This window comes from Ovis aries, chromosome 20, assembly GCF_016772045.2.
Source record: "Ovis aries strain OAR_USU_Benz2616 breed Rambouillet chromosome 20, ARS-UI_Ramb_v3.0, whole genome shotgun sequence".
Lineage (NCBI taxonomy): Eukaryota > Metazoa > Chordata > Mammalia > Artiodactyla > Bovidae > Ovis > Ovis aries.
The window spans coordinates 13,810,057-13,828,570 of record NC_056073.1 but is presented as its reverse complement, the minus strand read 5'-3'; the positions used below and the strand labels follow the sequence as shown (position 1 = coordinate 13,828,570).

Sequence of the window (18,514 nt, the reverse complement as noted above, 5' to 3'; positions counted from 1 at the left end):
CTCTCTCCTTTACCTTTGATAGCACTCCCTGCTCGGTAAAACCTTTGACACTAAACTCACCCGGTTCCCTCTATAACTTGAGCCTGAGATATTTTAGTCCCTAAACAGAGACGTGAGTACTCTGGTCTCTTGCTTGAGTCTCCATCCTCACTGATGGGGACGTTTGGGAGGAAGAGGGCCATCTTCAGTGTAGACTGAGACAGGGCAAAAAGTTCCGATCCTCCTTCTCATGCCCAAAATACCCGCAGCATCTCCATGGGAGGATGGGAATATGGGCAGACCATTAGGGCAGGCTCCTGCTTCCTTCAAGACAGAACAGCTGCCCCTTGGCTCCCACACAGCCGTTCCAACACTGGGAGAGGGAGACGCAATCCCCTGCACGCACTGCACGTGCACACACAGACACAGAGACACACATGTCCACACAGCCCCTCCGGATGCACACCCATCGGGAGCGGGCAAGCAGAAGTCTCCCTTGCCATCGATGGGGAGACACTGAGCCCTGGGGCCCTGTGGGAGGAAAGTGGGGATGCGTGTCCTAGGGCAGCACTAAAAATAGTAAGAGAGGCGGTGCCCTCTGACCCCAGCTCAGGCGGGAGGCCCCCGCACAGAAGCTAGGCTGTTAGCCCAGATACTGCCCTGTTTGTTCTGCAGCCGCGGGAAATGCTTGGGGGCTGACATCATGCTGCTCTGTGGCCTAAGCCAAGCGGGGCCCTCCGCAGGCTTAGAGCGATGCCACTGCCAGACGCCGACCAGGCAGGTCAGGGGCCTCATGCCTGGGGCAGTTTCCTGTCTGCAGAGTCTGCACCGCTGCTCCGCGGGGGCTCCCGGGAGAGGATGCTTGGATCAGGGGCGCCCTGCCATTCCCAGGGGATAGCTGGAGCTGGGGGGAGCCCAGAGGTCACCACCACCCCATCCGTCTGCCAGTCCCTCTCTCCCCAGGCACTCAGCTCCCTCATCTTCTTCTCTAGCCCCAGCCCAGGCCTCCACTCTCTGGGGGCGCATCCTTCCCACCCACAACCTTCCCTGGGGCAGGGCCACAGAGGCAGGGCGGGCACCTACTTGGAGAGAAGGATGACGCAGTTCTGTGCCCTCCGGCCATCAATAACAGACAGCTCTTTGACCTTGCGTGAGGCCAGGTGGATGTCCTCAGTGGAACCCAGCTCTTTCTGCAACCGACAAGCCAAGTGGCAAGGGTGAGGTGTGTGTTTCCCCCAGTCTTCTTCCTGCCCACCCCCAACCCCAGCCCATGAGCCACCCCAGTGCCAACCAGGGAATGCTCCTGGTGTGAGTGGAAGAAACAAAAGGAGAGAACAAGACTGGGGAGACAGGAGGGTGGTTAATAGCTGAGTAATTCGAGGCTCTGGGACTTTAGCCTGGGCTAGAAGGGGTTGGGGGCAATGAGAAGCCCCCTATTCAGACATTGCTTTCTCTGGGCAGGCTAGAGGGGGAGTTATTGATCCCTATAGCTGTGGGCAGTGGGATTTGACCCATGCCAGATCCCAGACAATCAACCCCCACTCCCCTCACCCTGCTCAGAGAGCCTCCTCTCGCCGATCTTATGGTGAGAAGCTGGCTCCAAGTCCCCAGAGGGCCATGGTTCCTGGACCCCTGAGGACTCTGGGTGCTTCCCAAGGTGCCCAGGGTGGAGAGTATCCACTAGTTCAGAGGGGAGGAAACTGAGGCACAATTCCTTGCAAAGTTCTCTCCTCTGGGATTCTAGCAGGCAATTCCCAAGAAATCAAAGACCGTCCTCTTGCCTTCTCTTGGGCCCTGATGAGGTACACAGGAGGCTCGCTCCTCCTCTGGGAGGTCCTTCCATGCACATGCTCCAGGGGCTGCCTCTCACATCACTGCCTGTGTGGACTGTGCCCCTGGAATTGTGCACTGCCCAACCGGTGCAGTCTTATAGGACGGCCTTGCCTTGGGCCTTGTGGGTAAGACAACGGACCCAGAAGCTTCCTCCTCACTTCTGCAGACGTTTACCTCCCTTATGGTGGGGGTCTGTTTGCATTAGCTCCTTTCCCTACATTTCCACTTTTTCTTTGGGGACCCAACCTGATGCCACCCTGTTAAGATGAGTAATAAGGCAGAAGGTAGAATTGACAAGCCCCCTCTTTTGAGCCCAGTATAGGGCAGCAGAGCCCAGGACAGTGGTTAAGAGTTATAGTGTCCAGAGCCCCAAGAGTGACTCACCTGCTGGGAAGGATTAGTTATCAGCTCCTAGGCAGGTAGCAGCCACAGCCAATAGAGAATCAAACATGCACAACATTAGCCAAGAGGTTTGGGGACCCAAGAGTAGTAGGAAAGGAATGGGGACCCCTTAGCATCTACTCTGTCTGCCCCACCCCAAGGGAGACCCCCCCAATGGTTGGAGATGGAGACTGCAGGTAGCACCAAACACGAGCTGCTTCCAGCAGACATGCACTCACAAAGAAGCCAGACCAAGCGGAGGACAGGCAGCCTCATCTGTGTGCCCCGCGCCCAGGGAGACCACCACTTCCTGGTCGGATGGGCCCCCCAAGCTGCCCACCCCAGGCTTTGACTGCACTTCTTCCCTCTCCTACATAGAGCATCCCGGTACCCCTGCATGACTTCATTCTTCCAAAACAGGGGAGGGGAGACAACCACAACTGAACTTGAGCTCAAAGCACGTGCATGTCGCATTCATTGAGACAGAGGAAAGCAGACATCCCTGAACTTTGTCCCTTGCCCTCTGCCCCCTGTCTGTCCTTTGATTTCCAAGGAAGCAGAGGGGGCAGAGCTCACACCTGGTTCTCCCTTCCTGACCCAGGTGGGGTTGAAGTCACCAACTCAGGACTGGCAGAGGGCACAGGACGGTCCCTGTCCCATGCGCCCAGGACCCCAAGACAGAAAGAGGAGGCCAAAGAGGCAATGCAGCCTCTGGGATCTCTCCAGCTCTGCAGCTGTGAATTCAACCCCCAGAGTCCGGGCAACCCGCAGAGTGACAGTCCTCTGCGTGAGCCCAGCTCTGAAATGGGGCGATAGACTGAGAGGGCTCAGAGGAGAAAGAGCAGGGCGCTGTCCATCTTAACTCTTCCTCATCCCCAACTGGGGATGGGGTCGGGGCAGGCCCCGTTTGTCCTAAACCCCAGAGTCCCGCCTTCCCTACTGGACCTGGTCCTACCCCAGGACCTTGGAGACTGGGCAGGCAAGGCTGGAACCCTGGCCTGGAGAAAGACTCTCAAAATACAGGGAGGCCAGGCCTGATCCTCCGCCACCCCCCGCACATCCTCTGCATCCCTCCCTGGTGCCCGCTCAGGAGCGCTGATCACAGGAGCAGCAAAAGCCCCGAAGAGCCTCTTCCGGCCCCCGTCGGGCCGCAGTGGCTGCTTGGGCCGTGCCAGGCAGACACGTCCATGGGGCTGAAAGTGCTTCCTGGATTAGGGGTACAGAATCAGACACCCTGAGCACCTACATTTAAGCTAAGCAAACAACCGTTGGGTTTTTCTAGAACCCTAAGGCATGGCCAGAGCCCCACCTCCACCACAGCCCTTTGGCTATTGGCTAGGCCCCACTCCCTGCCCTGGAGCTGTCACCATGCCCTCAGTCCTGTCTGCCCTCAGGAGGGGTCACCCACAGCTCCGGGCTTGGCAGAAAGCAGTGAGGAGATCGGCCGAGACACTCAGACCCAGGAGGGCTCAGAGCCTTCTCACAGGTACTGGAGGATGTCCTCGGGGTTGGAACCCCAGATGGAAGAAGACAGCACAGCCCAGAGAATAAACAAACCCTGGGGGAGGGCCAGAGCGAAAGCAGAGGCACCAAGGCCTCTTCCCACACTGGACCTCCGAGGAAGGCCCCAGCTCTGCTGTGCAGAGTCCTGCGCCCTCGTACTCATGGGAGGGGGAAATCAAAGAATTGGCATTTGTGGTCATTCCGGCAGCTACCGCCTCGGGTTGGCCCTGCATCCTGCTATCCACCCCACTCCCTGTCCTGCCTCGGGAAGAGCAGGCTTGCTGGTCCACCTCTGCACAGCATCCTCAGAGCAAAGCCCAGGGCCTCTCCTGGCCTGCCCCGCCCAGCTTCAACCCCTCAGTGTGACCTGGAGCAGCGCCACCATCCTTGACCCAAGATCCTCTGCTCCACTCATGGGAGTGTCAGGATATGAGAGCAGAGTGGAAAAAGCGGTTGAAAAGTGATCGTGCCTTGTAGGTATAATTCCTAGGTCCTGGGCCAGAAAAAGAATTAGGTCCGCAGTGGCCTGGCCCTGCTCCTCTGCCTCCAGCGCTCCAAGACCAAGGAGAGAAATGGACAACATATTACGTCATCCCGCGATGGGCAAATAGAAACTAATACAGTGGGATTCTTCCCCTGTGCACTGCACCCCTCCCCCCCAGGTATCTTTATCATGGTACCTGATAAAGAATAAAATCAATCCGTGTATGTGGGAGGGAGGAAGAGAGGCAAGGAGGGGCTCAGGGTCGAGTTCAAGGGGTGGTGTCAAGTCACGACTGGAGGCCAAGACTCAAGACACCAGAGCGGGCAGGGTCTTACCTGATGCCTCTGATAAGCTGAAAACATTTTTTCAAAGTCCTCGAGGTCTAGAATCCGAAACACCTGCATGTCATCAATCTCATTCCATATGGTGCCAGGGACACGTTCCTAAGATTCACGGGGAGGGAGGAGGCCGTGGTTGACTCGGCTCCTTCGTGATGGAGATGCTGGTGCCCCCCGACCCTACCTGTCCTCCAGGTACACAGACACAGGCAGCCAGGCTCCCAGGCCTTCAGAAGGGGGGTGATTCCTCCCCGCGCCCCCCCTTCAACACTCTGCTCCAGGGGAGCGACGAGAGACCACTCCTCCTCTTCACCTGGGGCCATATGTCAGCGCACCCCAGAAATCAACAGTAGCGCTGGAGTGACGGGTGGGCAAGCATGGAAGAGGGCTATGAAACCCCTTCCAGAAAAAAACCAAGCCAGTGTTCTCAGAGGACATCCCCCCACAAGGTCGGGTGGCTGTGGTGATGGCAGGAAGAGTGCCCCCACATACTTGGGGGTCCTCAAGTCCCCAGGGCTGCCTGCATGTCCTGTGTCTGAGATGGTCGTCTTCTCTCCCGGGGGTCTTCCTCCCACTTGCCCAGATTCCCAGAAAGTGGACAAACAGCAGAGGCCAGGCCATCCTGGCCCTGCTGGTGACTGTTCCAGCCAGCAAGACTCTGCCATGAGTTCCTGATGGTCAGAGGCCGTCTCATCCCTTGAGACTGGAATGGGCCCAGGGTTATATTCCAAGGTCTCTCAGCTGAGGCAATGTCCACCTCTGGGTAGGATCCTTGCACTGAACTCCACTCCAGGGTTCTGGACAAGATGTAGTACCCATGCCGGGAATGCCCTAGTAGTCTTGCAACATCCCAATAATGGCTTAGAAGCCGAGACAGGCCCCCACCCAGGACCCCTCGCCTCTCCCTGAGCTTTGCTGCCCTTTAAAACAGAACCTCCCCCACCTCTCTGCCTGCGGGGGCAGTCGGGAACCTTCCTAACGCCACTGCCGCCCCCTCTCTCCATCACCCCTCAGCAAGGCTCGGAGAGAGAAACATACCTTTCACTCACTTTTATTTTCTTAAACTCTGCAAAGGGGAGGCAAGGCCAGAGTGGGAGGGGGGAAGTGGGGACATTCCTGCGGCCTTCCTAAGGCCAGGGACCCTCTCGTGGAATGCCGGGCTGGGAAGCTGGGAACAGCAAGGGATGCAGGCAACTGGCCAAAGCCAACACAGACACATTCTTTTCATGGCAGAAACAACCACTCTGTGTGTGTGTGTGTGTGTGGGTGGGCACGTGTGGGGTAGGGGACCGAGGAGAGGAGCCAGGCTCTCGGATGGGGTACACGGGAGGCAGATAGGAGATGGGAAGGAGAACTGGACCGGGAAAGGCAGCGAGGGTGGGTCAACATGGGGAAAATTTTCCATGAGTCAGCAGGCTGAGGATCCAGCTCCCCTCACTGCTTCCCAAACACTCCCCCTGCCCCGTGGTCACCAGGAGAACCTAGGATCCTCTGTGAAGGTGGAGTTGAGGTCTGGGGCCAGAGACTCATACATTTCTTCCTAACATCTTCCACATCCTAAACGCCACCACGCCACCCCAATGTGTCCCTGTCACACAATCATTCTCAAATTTGATCTTCACACTGCTCCGGCCAAGACTTCACCACTTCCAGTCCAGATCCCTGAAACTTCTGCCCCTCTAGGGACACCCTTTACAGGCCACGGAATCTTGCTCAAGAAAGTATATTTCCCTTGAGCATCTGGGGGGTCACACAGCCTCTAAGTGGGGCAGCTGGCAAAGAGGGGGTTTCTCTTCTCTTCCTCCGCCCCATGAAAGGAAACTGAGTCTCACGTTTGCGTGATGGAGCTGGAGTGAGGGTTAAGTGAGAGAGCACACGCACGGCACGTGTGGTAGTCGCACTCATAGCAACTCGCCTGCTATTCTTATTTTAAAGGCTTTCTATGTGTCAGTCGCTTTGCATGTATTAAGTCAGTCCTCACAACAACCTTTTGATCTGGTTATCATCATCCCCCCCATGTTACAGGTTGGGAAACCAACGCCCACATGACGAGATGACCTGAATTTAGCCATGCAATTAAAAGCTTGGGGCTGGGATGACAAATATGACTCAAAGCCCCCCACTCCCCACACCCTACAAGAGCTCCTCAACACGTGTTCCATCAAACCTGGACTTCCCAGTCTAGGAATGAGACTCTGGCCACTTCTGGGTCCCTGAGGAATTGATATACACTTTATTATTGCTAGATCCCAGAGACAATCCTAAGCACAAAGTTCTTTAAGATGAAAATATTAAAAAAATATTAGATGCCTTATCTGTTTTCCTTAATTGTGGAGATGCCTAATCAATCCTTCATTACATGATCAAAACTGTAAATTGCAAGCATGGGAGGCAAAAGCAAAATTCTTTTTTTAATAGCAACTTAAAAATACTACTTCTGGTCATGAACAATGAACATTTCTACACAGCCTACAGCCTTTGGTTCTGCAGAACCATTCGCCTGCTCAAACGCAGCTGGTCTTTCTGGCTGGTCTCAGGACCACAGGGAAACAACTACAGGGCAAAACCGTGCGAAGCAGTTGTCACAAACTTTGCTTCAAAGTGCTGCTAGCAGGTGGCTCTACATCAGAGCTCCAGGAAGTGACGGATGGGCTATACTCATACTTTGTCTTTCTTTCCACTTAGATGACAAAACCAGAGGTAAAAGGAATCAGAGAGCATCTCGCAGATGAGCAAACAGGTACCAGATGAGTGATTTCTGCAGAGCACACAGTTAGTTTGAGCCAAACCTGACTTGGTTAGAAGTTAGAACCATTCCTTCAACCCATCCCCAGGACCTCAAGGTAGTTCCTTGGACACATTTCCTAATTTGCCAGATCCAAAGCTCTTTCAGGGCAATATTATGTCTCATCCTTTGTTATTATCCATCACAGCCCCCTCCCCACCATAACCGAAAGCTTTACGTAAAGCACAGCTCAGACTGATGGGCTAGCTGGTCTACCAGCAGGAGACAGCACCTAGCAAACAGCTGAGCATCTACTTAGCAAACTGTGTCTCCTCCTACTTAAGTCTCCATTTGAACTAATTTAAGCTCAGAGTTGTAGAGTAGTGATTTCCCCAAGAGTTAGTCCCTGGTCTATACAACAAGGTCAGAGGGCATCCATTGGTCCCAGTTTCAAACTGTTTATGCAGTGTGAATGGGCCAGGCTAACTGAGGCCAGTTCCCTTGTCTTGCTGAAGTGAAAGTTGTTCAGTCATGTCCAACTCTTTGCGACCCACCAGGCTCCTCTATCCATGGAATTCTCCAGGCAAGAATATTAGAGTGGGTAGCCATTCCCCTCTCTGGGGTTTCTTCCTGACCCAGAGATCAAACTTGGGTCTCCTGCATTGCAGGCAGATTCTTTACCATCTGAGCCACCAGGGAAACCTACCATATCTATTAGGTTGGCAAAAAATGTCAACATATCAACATGGAAAAACCCAAACAAACTCTTTGGCTAACTCAACTTTCACCTCAAGGATGAAGCCACTGGTCCTTGCAAGAGGACACAGCACAGAACCAGAGCAGGGCTTGGACCAGGCTGGGACTGGCTTTCAATTACTAGAGGTCCAATGTGACCCAGGACATCTCTACACTCATGAGACTCCAACAGAGGAATCAAGCCCCACATGTCAGCCTGGGATGAGAGGTTCTTAGTGGATAATATTCATGAGGACCTCTCACTGCTGAGCAGTCTAGAGAAGTAGCCAGTGCAGGCACCCTCCCCTACAAGGATGTCAAAGTGGCTGTACCTTGACATCAAACTCTTCCTTGTCCTTTTCCTGTTACCCTGTCATAGCCTCATCATTTCAGTCCTTTGTACACACTGGTCTTGATCATCTCTAGACCTTGGCCGAAGATCTTCACCTATATGTTCCACCCTTTTCCTTAAATCAACCCTATCCTTAACATTCTAGCCAAGCCCTTTTCTAGAAAGCATCCTTGACTGGCCCTACATTACTCCATGAACCCTCAGCACACTCATATTCCATGTGTAGGTGGCTCTGCCAATGTGAGCATCACCACATGCCAAACCATCTCCTCTCTGTGCTCTTCCCAACAGACAGCCTGTCATCTGCAACCCCCTGTTCTGCATCCACTGTGTCTACCCTTACCCCGACCAAAGAAAGCATTCACCACGGAGATCTGCAAACAGCAGGCTGCCGATCTATGGGCTGACTGCCCCAACCTGTAGAAGGGACCCACAGACAGATCTCTTGTTACTCACCTCATTCAGCTTGACCCAGTTGAAGGACTTCAGTGGGTGTGAAGGCTGGGGGACACACTTCTTCCTGAGTGGGACATCACTGCTGGGGAAGGGGTCTGGGGGGAGGGGCATCCCCATGCTGAAGCAAGGTGGGGCACCAGGGGGAGTCAGAGGCCCCCCGGGGGGCAGAGGAGGGGGTGGCGGTGGGGGGCAGCAGGCGAACGGAAGAGGGGGCGGGGGTGGAGGCAGGCCATTGGTTGTCATCGAGGAAGACAAGGTAAGTGGGCCCCCAGGGGGAGGTGGGGAAGATACAGGTCCTGTCTGTGGGGAAAACAGAGACATCAGGAAGACAAATCCATCAACGAGGATGCCTTTTAGTCCCCAGTCACTATGCCTTCCCTTACTCTTCTTCTCCCTCTAGGCTAGACCCCAAAGTCTGTTCTCCCTGCCCACACAAGCTGAGCCCTGTTTTCTCGCCCTGCATCCTGAACACCCAAACATCCTGAACAGCCAGGTGCACCCACAAGTCAAACACAGACAGCGGACAAAGTCAGTCATTGCCGGCAACAGCAAGACTGATGATAAGGACCGGTCTGCACAAGGACATCCAGCTGCAGGCGGGGAGAGGAACCAACACCCAGCCGGCCCTCTGCTTTCCAAGGCGTGCTTCCTGCTCCCCGGAGGAAGGAACATGGTTTCCGTCTAACACAAAGGAGCCGACCTTGCAGACAAGGGTGCCCTCTATCCTGGTCTGAGATCCTCTCTCTCCTCCTTCATCCTAGGGTCCTTGGTCCCTCCCTACACCCACTTTTCCCTGCCTGACCTGAAGGTCCCAGCTCAGCTCTGCAAAAGGAGAGGGGAGGCCACGCACCGAGATTTCACTGAGTTGGGCCACCAGCTCTGCCACTTGTCCCCGAGCCTGGCGCAGCTCCTGAGACTCACGCGCCAGCTTGTCCTTCATCTTGTTCAGCGTCCGCATCATCTCTTCCTTCTCCAGCGTCTTGGTCTCGCATTCCCGCTCTTTCCTCTCCAGCCTGCTCACCAGCTCTGCGTGTTCTAGGGTGGAAGTGCGACAGGAGGGGAAACGGGAAGAAAGGACGTAATGTGTGTGCCTTCTTCTCCTAAGGGTGAAGGACTTCCCTGGCTGTCCCGTGGTTGAGACTCCACCCCTCCACTGCAGGGGTCATGGGTTCAATCCCTGGTCTGAGAACTAAGATCCTACATGCCCCGTGATGTGGCCAAAAAAAATTTTTTTTAGAAAGAAAAAAGATGGCACATTTAAAACTTAAAAAAAAAAAAAAGAAGTAGGCTAGGGGATGATCCTGGAGTGGGCAGGGGCAGGGGAGGGTGGGGAGCAGGTGGTGGGTTTAGGCAGAGCCCCTCACCTTTCCGGAACTTCTCTGCCTGGTCTCGCCACTGTTTCACTTCATTCTCGTTGATGAGCCTGGGGTCGGGGTGAGGGGGTTGAGAGAAGGAGCTGTTGACTGTTGGCTCATAGCTTCCCAGAGGGCAGGGTACCTTTCAGTCCCCTACAATGGTGCCCTGATCTCCAATCGGTGCAGCTAGGAGGCTAGGGTTCTGACCCTCCAGATGTCTCTCCAGGTCCCACCCCTGACAAGGTCTCTTCACCTGTCTCTCTGTGGGCTGAGAAAGTGAAAGCACCCTTAGAGTCCAACCCCTCTGTGATAAAGAAGATGAAGCTAACTCGTGGTCAAGCTAGGATGATGTCCCAGGTTTCGCCTAGTTGTACAATGATTTGTACCCCTTTGTAATAATAGGTCCTTGCATCTGAGAGGAGTCAAAATATCAGCTGGACTTCCAGTCTGTTACAGCAAGAGAAATCACTCACCCCAGCAACTCAGAGTGAGTGGGCAGAGGGTGTCTAAGTCATACGCCCTATTCATGTCAGACTCTCATTATGTGGGGTTTAAATGAGGGCTGTACCCAGACACATCCGCATATGAGAGGTGAAGTTCCAAGGTGAGATCCCAATCATCATTTCTTTTGTGAATCTGGAAGCATGGAGGGGATAGATCCATGACTCTTGGCCTCCTCAACCAGATCAAGGATACAAAGAGGGGACAGGGACTTCCTGGGGGGTCCAGTGGTTAAGGAAATGGGAAGAGAGGATGTGAATGCACATGTGTCCTTCTCCAGAGGACGAAGGACTTCCCTGGTGGTCCGGTGGCTGAGGCTCCATGCTTTCTGCGCAGGGGGCCGGGGTTCCATCCCTGGTCAGGGAACTAGATCCCACATGCCGCAGCTAAGTCCCAGTGCAGTCAAATAAACACACAAATATTAAAAAGAGGGGGTAAGATATGAAGGAGGAAATAATTTATGAAGAGATTTCTCTGGAGCAAGCTATGGCCATCCTCCCTTGGTGGGGAGGTTTGGGGAGGGTGGGTACAGGGAGGTTCTCCTTCACTGCCCCCTAGTGGAAGTGACTTCCTTGCACCCATCCAGAGAGTCTGACCTATGTCCCCTGCTTTTGGGAGGGAGGCATGGTGGACTGAGGCAAGGCAGGTCCAGAGGGTGGGCTAGCGCCCACGGCACTCCAAGAATTTGTTAGTATGAGAGATTGCATGAGGGTTGCTCATGAGTCAGAGAGCATCACGGAGGAACTAGGCTGAAGCTGTTGTAAGACTCATTCAAAAAATGCACCTGACAGAAGAGCGGACACTTCAACAACGTGAGTCTACGTGTACTGTTGTTGTTCAGTTGCTAAGTCACGTCCGACTCTTTGTGACCCCATGGACTGCAGCACGCCAGGCTTCCCTGTCCTTCACCATCTCCCAGAGTTTGCTCAAACTCATGTCCATTGAGTCAGTGCATTGTACTCCCAGTGAGCCAGGGTCTGATAGAAGGGATGGTACCAGGCAGGCTTGGAGGGAAAAAAGAAAAACAGGCCTCGCCAATGACCAGGGTTTTGTAGTGAGAGGCACCCAGCAAGGAACATCTGAAGACCCCAGGGATATACGTCATCTCTTTATCCATGTGCTAAACCCAGAGAGCAGGAAACCTCTTCACTAAGTTACCTGATCAAGCAGGGCCTTTTCCCATTTTTCCTTCCTGCCCTCATGCTCCCTCTGGTGGGGGTTCAGAAAATGGTTAGCTAGAGGAAAGGAGGGGATAGAAGGGGCTGAAAGAGAAAGAGAACAGATAAAGAAGCCAATCATCACACACACACGCGCACACACACGCACACAGACACACGCACAGACACACACATGCACACACACACACGCACACGCACGCACACACACAGACACAGACACACACACTCACACAGACACACTCACACACACACATGTGCACGCGCACACACACATGCACACACACACACACACACACGCTCACTCTTCCCACTGCAGCTTCCCGCTCCAACCCAGGAAGGAAAGAGATTTAAGGCTGAATCACATCTAGAATGCTGATTCACATCTAAGACTAGCCCTTCTACTTGCAGATTTGAGACCATATTGGTGGCTGAAAGTGAGCCTAGGACTCTTATTGTCCAAGAAGCAGCAAAAAGTTCACAGCACCTGAGGAGTTGTCATCCTCAGCAGAGGAGAAGCTTCCCCACTAAACAGTGTAAAGAATGAGCAAAAGATAAAAAAATAAAGCTGTTTTCACTATTTATAATAGCCAAGACATGGAGCAACCTAAATGTCCATCGACAGAGGAATAGGTAAAGAAGATATGGTATATATAGAAAATGGAATATTATTCAGCCATAAAAAAGAATGAAATAATGCCATTTATAGTAACATGGACAGACCTAGGGATTATCATACTAAGTGAAGTAAGTCAGGCAGAGAAAGACAAATACCATGTGATATGACTTATATGCGAAATATAAAAAATGATACAAATGAGCTGATAAACAGAAACAGCCTCACAGACATAGAAAACAAACTTAAGGATGACAAAGGGGAAAGATGAAGGGAATAAATTAGGTCTTTTGGATTAACATACACATACTACTATATATAAAACAGGCAGTCAACCAAGATTTACTGTATAGCACAGAGAACTTCACTCAATATTCTGTAACAACCTATATGGGAAACAAATTTAAAAAAGAATAGATAGATACATGTTTAAGCTAAGCTAAGTCGCTTCAGTCGTGTCCGACTCTGTGCAACCCCACAGACGGCAGCCCACCAGGTTCCCCCGTCCCTGGGATTCTCCAGGCAAGAACACTGGAGTGGGTTGCCATGTCCTTCTCCAATGCATGAAAGTGAGAAGTGAAAGTGAAGTCGCTCAGCCGTGTCCGACTCTTAGCGACCCGGTGGACTGCAGCCCACCTGGCTCCTCCATCCATGCGGTTTTCCAGGCAAGAGTACTGGAGTGGGGTGCCATTGCCTTCTCCCCAGATACACGTTTACGTATAACTAAATCACTTTGCTGCACCCCTGAAACTAACACAACATTGTAAATCAACCATACTCCAATATAAGATAAAAATTAAATTAAAAGGTTTCCTAATAAAGCTGGCTTCTGATTACTAGCTGTATTCTGCCAGCCTACCAGTTAGGATTTTGACTATAACACCCGGCTATTTGTGCAAATGAAAACAGCAGCGTGAACAGTTCAAAAATCATTTTCTACTTGGCCTTGCAATGCAGCACAATGAATCATTGAGAGAAAATGTATCTCCTTAAGGGCAACAGACTCAGACTGATACTGAAAGCAAAAATTTAAAATTAAAACTAAGTGTGTTAACATGAGGCCTGGTTATTAACTGATGCAACTGTAAACTCATTTCTTGGTGTTTTTTACACCCAGGGTGAGTCAAAGATGATAAGCCAGAGACCTTAGGCTCTGACATCCTTTTCTGATGATTCAATTGTCATGCTCCATTTTCAGTGGTCGGCAGACCATCTCTAAAGGGCCAGAGTAACCATTTCAGGTTTCATATGTGAGGTCTCTGCTGCAGTATCTTGTGCGTGATTTTAACACCTCTTTCAAAATCTAAAACTATTCTTAGCTCGTGGACCACAAAAAACAAACTGGAGGATGGGGGCTAGCCCACAGCCACAGGTTGCTGACTCTTCCTCCGTGTTACATTACCATCTCCCTCCGTCCACTCCATGCAGTGGATCATGGGGAGCGGTAAGCACCCTCTATAAACCTCTACTATCCAGTATGGTGGTCACCAGCCACATGTCTCATGGCTACTTGAGTTTAATGAAAATGAAAGAAAACGTGAAATTCAGTTTCTCAGTCACACTAACTATGGGTCAAGTGCCCAGGAGCCACGTTTAGACAGTGTGCATAGAGACCATTTCTGCTATCTCAGGCAGTTCTATCATCGGATGCTTCGGCCCAGGGCCCATCTGGAGCCCTGTCTGGGTTTGCGAGAGGGAGCTGAGATTTTGCTGGTGAGACGCCAAGTAGGAGAGAGATGGGGAAGGAAGACGAAGACAGGTGAGGGATGGCCACTGCTCACATGTTGACGATGTTCTTGACATTGAAGTTCCCCAAGGGAGCCTGGTCAGGATCCACGCCCCTCTCATCCTGGAGGACAATCTGCTGTAGGATGCGGTCCAGGAGCTGCCACTGCTGGAAGTAGCCGCCGTTTCGCTTGTCTGCAGGACGACAGACATCCTATCTTGACTGAGCTGCAGAGCCCCCTGGGGCCCTGCCCTAGGGTCACCGCCTGGGGCCAGGCCCCTCCCCACCCTCTGCAAGCTCCCTGGATGATGGAGGAGGAAATGTGATTGCTGATAATGAAGGCTCATAAATCCTATCATTTCTTGCTGATCTGCAACTGACCTTTTATGAATGTGTCAACCCTCTAGATATATTTCTCTACTCCCTGAAACGCTTTCTGGCTGCCTCTTCCCTGTTGGTACCGTGAGCATCCCATGCCTTAGGAATGCAAATTGCTTTTTTTTTTTTTTAACAATTATCTTAGAAAAGCACATTCAAGGAAGTAAATCTCCAAACATTACATGCTGAATGATGAAGTCTCTAGGGAAATGCTTTTTAAAAAACAAAGGCTCTAGGATTATCGACGTTATTGTCCTACAGAGAAAGATGAATGGAAAATAATTACAGGTGTGTACTGAGAGGGGGGTGGTCAGAATGGGCTGGAGAAGCAGTCTTGGAATCCAGGCAGATTTCTCGGTGAAGGTGACCCTGAACTGTGAAGGCAAAGGCATTGTGTGGGTTGTGCCTATTTCTACAGGGCCCTACTGCCATCTGCCCTAATCGTAGTCTGGCTGGAGAAGGACTTTCTTTTCATGGGATCGCCACAGGCTCCTCTTCCTGGGTTCTTAATCGAAGTACTGCGTTTCTACTGACCCCCAAGGGCGGTCAAGCAGCAAGATCCTGACCTCAAAGGCAGACTATAATGCCTACAAGGAGGAAGGTCATGTCTGCACAGCTCCATTTTGAGGCAGACTAGGGGGCCCCATTCACAGTGCCCTCGGAGTACCAAACAGTCATGGGAACAGAAGTCAGAATTCCCAGGTCTTTCGCCAAGACCTGCTAGCCTGGGTTTTGGAGAACTGGCAGCTTCCTGATCCAGGGCACTCTAGCTTCCCATCACTTCACCGGCACATGCGTTGCAAAATGATAATGTCTTCCATTTACCTTTCATCCAGGAACACAGGGTAAAGCCTGTGTTCACAGAAGTAGAAAGTGATTCATCTAAAGCCCTGACCCCTGGGGACTTCCCTCGTGGTCCAGTGGCTAAGACTCCATGCTCCCAATGGGGGCCAGGGTGGGGGCGGGGGGGGGGGGGCGGCCTGGGTTCAATTCCTGGTCAGGGAACTTGATCCTGCATGCTGCAACTAAGACCCAGTACAGCCAAATAAATATTTTTGAAAAAAATTTCTCTTAAAAAAATTAAAAAATTAAGTCCTCATCCCAAAGAAACAAAATTCTTTCATATGTAAAGACTGTCTGAGTCTCAGGCTCACCCACTGTAAGGATGTAGATAATAAAACACATGCCTTAAGCCATTTTGAGATTTACAGACACTCTTTTAATCTTCCATCACACCCAGCCCTGAGTGGGCAACAATAAATTGTAGTTTTCACCACCACCTTGATTACCAACACCAACACCATCACCACCACTAAAGAGAGTCTGCCTAGGCTGACCATTTTGTTGGTCCAGGCCAGTTTCCAAATCTGCTATTTTATGAAGAGTTTAAATACCAAATGGTGCAGCTACAACTCATTTCAGATCACACACTGGGGTGGCTACTAGTAACTATGTAGAATTTATTTGGTCACTGTATACACTTGGATCTTAAGGGTTTAGCATCTGCTCCTATAGACACGGTCATTTGGTTTTTGTAAAGTGAGGCAGGAACAAGGGTGCTAGGGTGGGAGCCAGCAAGGGCTAGATGGAAGAGTTATTAAATCTTTAAAAACAAACAAAGCAGCAAGTTTGCTTGCACGTGTTGCCACAACCTCCACTCCGCAGCTGGACTGCTCCTGCAAGCAGGAAACTTCTTTCTGGAACGCCCCGAGAAGGCCCATCGCAACGCTGCCACGAGCTGGCAGTCAGGGCTGTTTGATTTAGCAGGGATCAAGTTCTGCTTGTTGGTCCAGGATGTTGGCATTGCTCAGGGCTGAATCCTCAGCCCCTGCGCTGGGGACAGTGAAAGTCCTGACTCCAAGGAAGATGGGTAGAGTAGGGGTCTGAGTCCTCCAGTCTGACCTCCTGGGAACTGGGGTACAACTGGCCAGGAGGGAGACACAGGGAGACACCCTGACCCTGGGAGCTTCTGACACCTTGTCTCAAGATGCCTCGGGCCAAGGGCTCAGCCTGGCCAAGTGGGGGGTGCTACTCACAAGGCATCTGTAGGCAGTGGTGCAGGACAGACAGCAGGCAGGGGTAGGCCTCCGTGTGCTTCAGCTTCTTGTGGATCAGCTCAAACATCTGGGAAGCACTCTTGGTGTCAATGTGGACCTGAGGGTGTGGGGGGCACCGTGAATGGGGCGAGGGGAGGGGAAGGAGCAGAGGAAGAGAATAGAGAGGGGATGACCCTGTTTCCATCCACTGAGCCCCATCCTACAGGAGAGCATTCCCTCCCTGCCTCTGGTCCAGGCTTAAAAAAAGAGAAAGGCAGAGAAAAGGAGGAGAGAGGTGCTAATTATATAAACCAGGGAACCCTGCATCTCGAACTAGATGGTTCTTTATTGGTGGGGGGTGAGAGGCTGCCCTGTTCACTGCAGATGATTTAGCAGCATCTTAGCCCTACACCTACCAGATGTAGAGGCATCCTCCTCACACCCGCTGTGACAGCTAAGAACATCTCTAAACATTGTAGATGCCTCCAGAGGAAGTAAACTTGCCCCTGGTTGAGAATTACTGATTCAAACTAAGCGGAGGAAGCAGGGCCTGGCTGACTCCAGGAGCACATGGCCTAGATCCACAGCCTGGGAGCAAACGCCAGAACAACTCTGCAGCTGTGTGACAGCAAGAAGCCGCTGGTCCTCTCGAACATTGGTTTCCTTCTCTTTGTATCTGGGGCTCTTTTTAGAATTGAAAATGATGGTGCTTGGCCACTGAAGCACCAGCCCAAAGTAGATCTCTATTTGGACAGGGATTTTCTAGCACCATATTAAAGCAGAGGTGTGTGTATTTTCAGGGTTACCAAGGCTCACATGGAAATGATTTTGTTTGCTAAGCAGGATCAGGTTAGCAATGGGGAAAGGTGACTCAGATTACTGGAAGACAGGGAGAAAGTCATCCCAGAGGAGGCATTCGAGGGTAGCCGTGTGTAAGAATTGTCTCTCCTTCCTTTGGGGGTTGCAGTCTCCTCCAGGGGAGATGCTCTCCCAGTTTGAGGCGAGGCCCTGTAGAGCCACTATAGTGCCAGGGCTCCAGAAGTGAGACCCGGCCACGGTAGCACCACCAGGGAACCAGGCTGACACACAGCACAGGAGTCGGGACCCACCGCAGTCGCCCCACCTTTCCAGGCTTCTCACCATGTCAAACCTCCTGGCCAGCTCCAGGTCATCCTCATTCCGGACCATCTCGAAGAAGTCCAAATGCCTAGACGGGATGGGGGGATAGAGGAAGCAGACATCACCACCAGGTCAGCCCTGGGTGAGGGTTACGGCCCCTTTAAGCCTCTGAAATGACTAAATCTGAAGGCTTCATGCAAATGAGGCCAAGACCAGACCAGAAAGAAGTTAGCTTCCTGTACGTCAACACTCTCGTCCTTTATAGAATCTCATGCCTGCCCCTGGAGAGGCCAACCCAGGGTCCTATGACCTTCAGTCAGGCTCTCCCAGGTTGACACCTGCGGCTGGATCATCCCTGACTCTGTGGGGGCAGGTGGACCTGTGAGTTGAAGGATATGTACCAGCATCCCGGGCCTCTGCTCACCAGATGCCTGCAGCGGCCTCCACTCTGAGTTGTGATGACCAAAAATGTGTCCAGGTGCTGCCACCTGTTCCCTGGGTTGGGGAGGGGGGTGAAGTCACCCACAGTCAAGGATCACTGCCCTAGGTTGACCTTCCCCAGTGTTCTCAGACCATCCTAGGTCTCCACTCAAAGCCAGTCTGTCATCTTCTACCCCATCCCCTCCTCCATTCCACTGCAAAAAGGTCCATCCACCCATGCTCTCTCCCTTAAGACCTAGTGTAATAAAATAGCCTGCGTGAAGGGGGTGGCCCAGAGGGGCCCACCGGTGATGCACAGGAGCTTCATTGTGCTCTTCAGTCAAGAAAGACCTTGAGGGGGCGGGTCTCTGCTGAGCAGGAGGGCACGGTGGATGGTTGGCG

At 52.2% G+C, this 18,514-nt stretch overlaps 1 protein-coding gene and 1 long non-coding RNA gene across 8 annotated transcripts in view; one reads left to right on the top strand and one right to left on the bottom strand.

The window, feature by feature from the left end:
- Window positions 1–18,514, bottom strand: part of DAAM2 (dishevelled associated activator of morphogenesis 2) — a 130,990-nt gene that overhangs the window by 15,443 nt on the left and 97,033 nt on the right. For 4 of the 7 annotated variants that reach the window (XR_009597570.1, XM_042237110.2, XM_042237109.2 and 1 more), the window contains exons 9-17: window positions 17,714–17,780; window positions 16,574–16,691; window positions 14,215–14,353; window positions 10,151–10,209; window positions 9,637–9,821; window positions 8,787–9,086; window positions 4,516–4,623; window positions 2,197–2,223; window positions 1,063–1,169 (exon numbers count right to left, since the gene is read on the bottom strand). Coding sequence is in view for 6 of the 7 variants with exons in the window: in XM_042237110.2 (XP_042093044.1) it covers window positions 1,063–1,169; window positions 2,197–2,223; window positions 4,516–4,623; window positions 8,787–9,086; window positions 9,637–9,821; window positions 10,151–10,209; window positions 14,215–14,353; window positions 16,574–16,691; window positions 17,714–17,780 (1,110 nt within the window). In the remaining variant the exon portion in view is untranslated. The remainder of the gene's footprint in view (window positions 1–1,062; window positions 1,170–2,196; window positions 2,224–4,515; window positions 4,624–8,786; window positions 9,087–9,636; window positions 9,822–10,150; window positions 10,210–14,214; window positions 14,354–16,573; window positions 16,692–17,713; window positions 17,781–18,514) is intronic. The other 3 variants (XM_060403169.1, XM_027958408.3, XM_060403170.1) reach the window with 1 other exon arrangement.
- Window positions 9,004–14,535, top strand: LOC132658244 (uncharacterized). The gene is made up of 2 exons (XR_009597571.1): window positions 9,004–10,628; window positions 12,229–14,535. It is a non-coding gene; the product is annotated as an uncharacterized LOC132658244 (long non-coding RNA).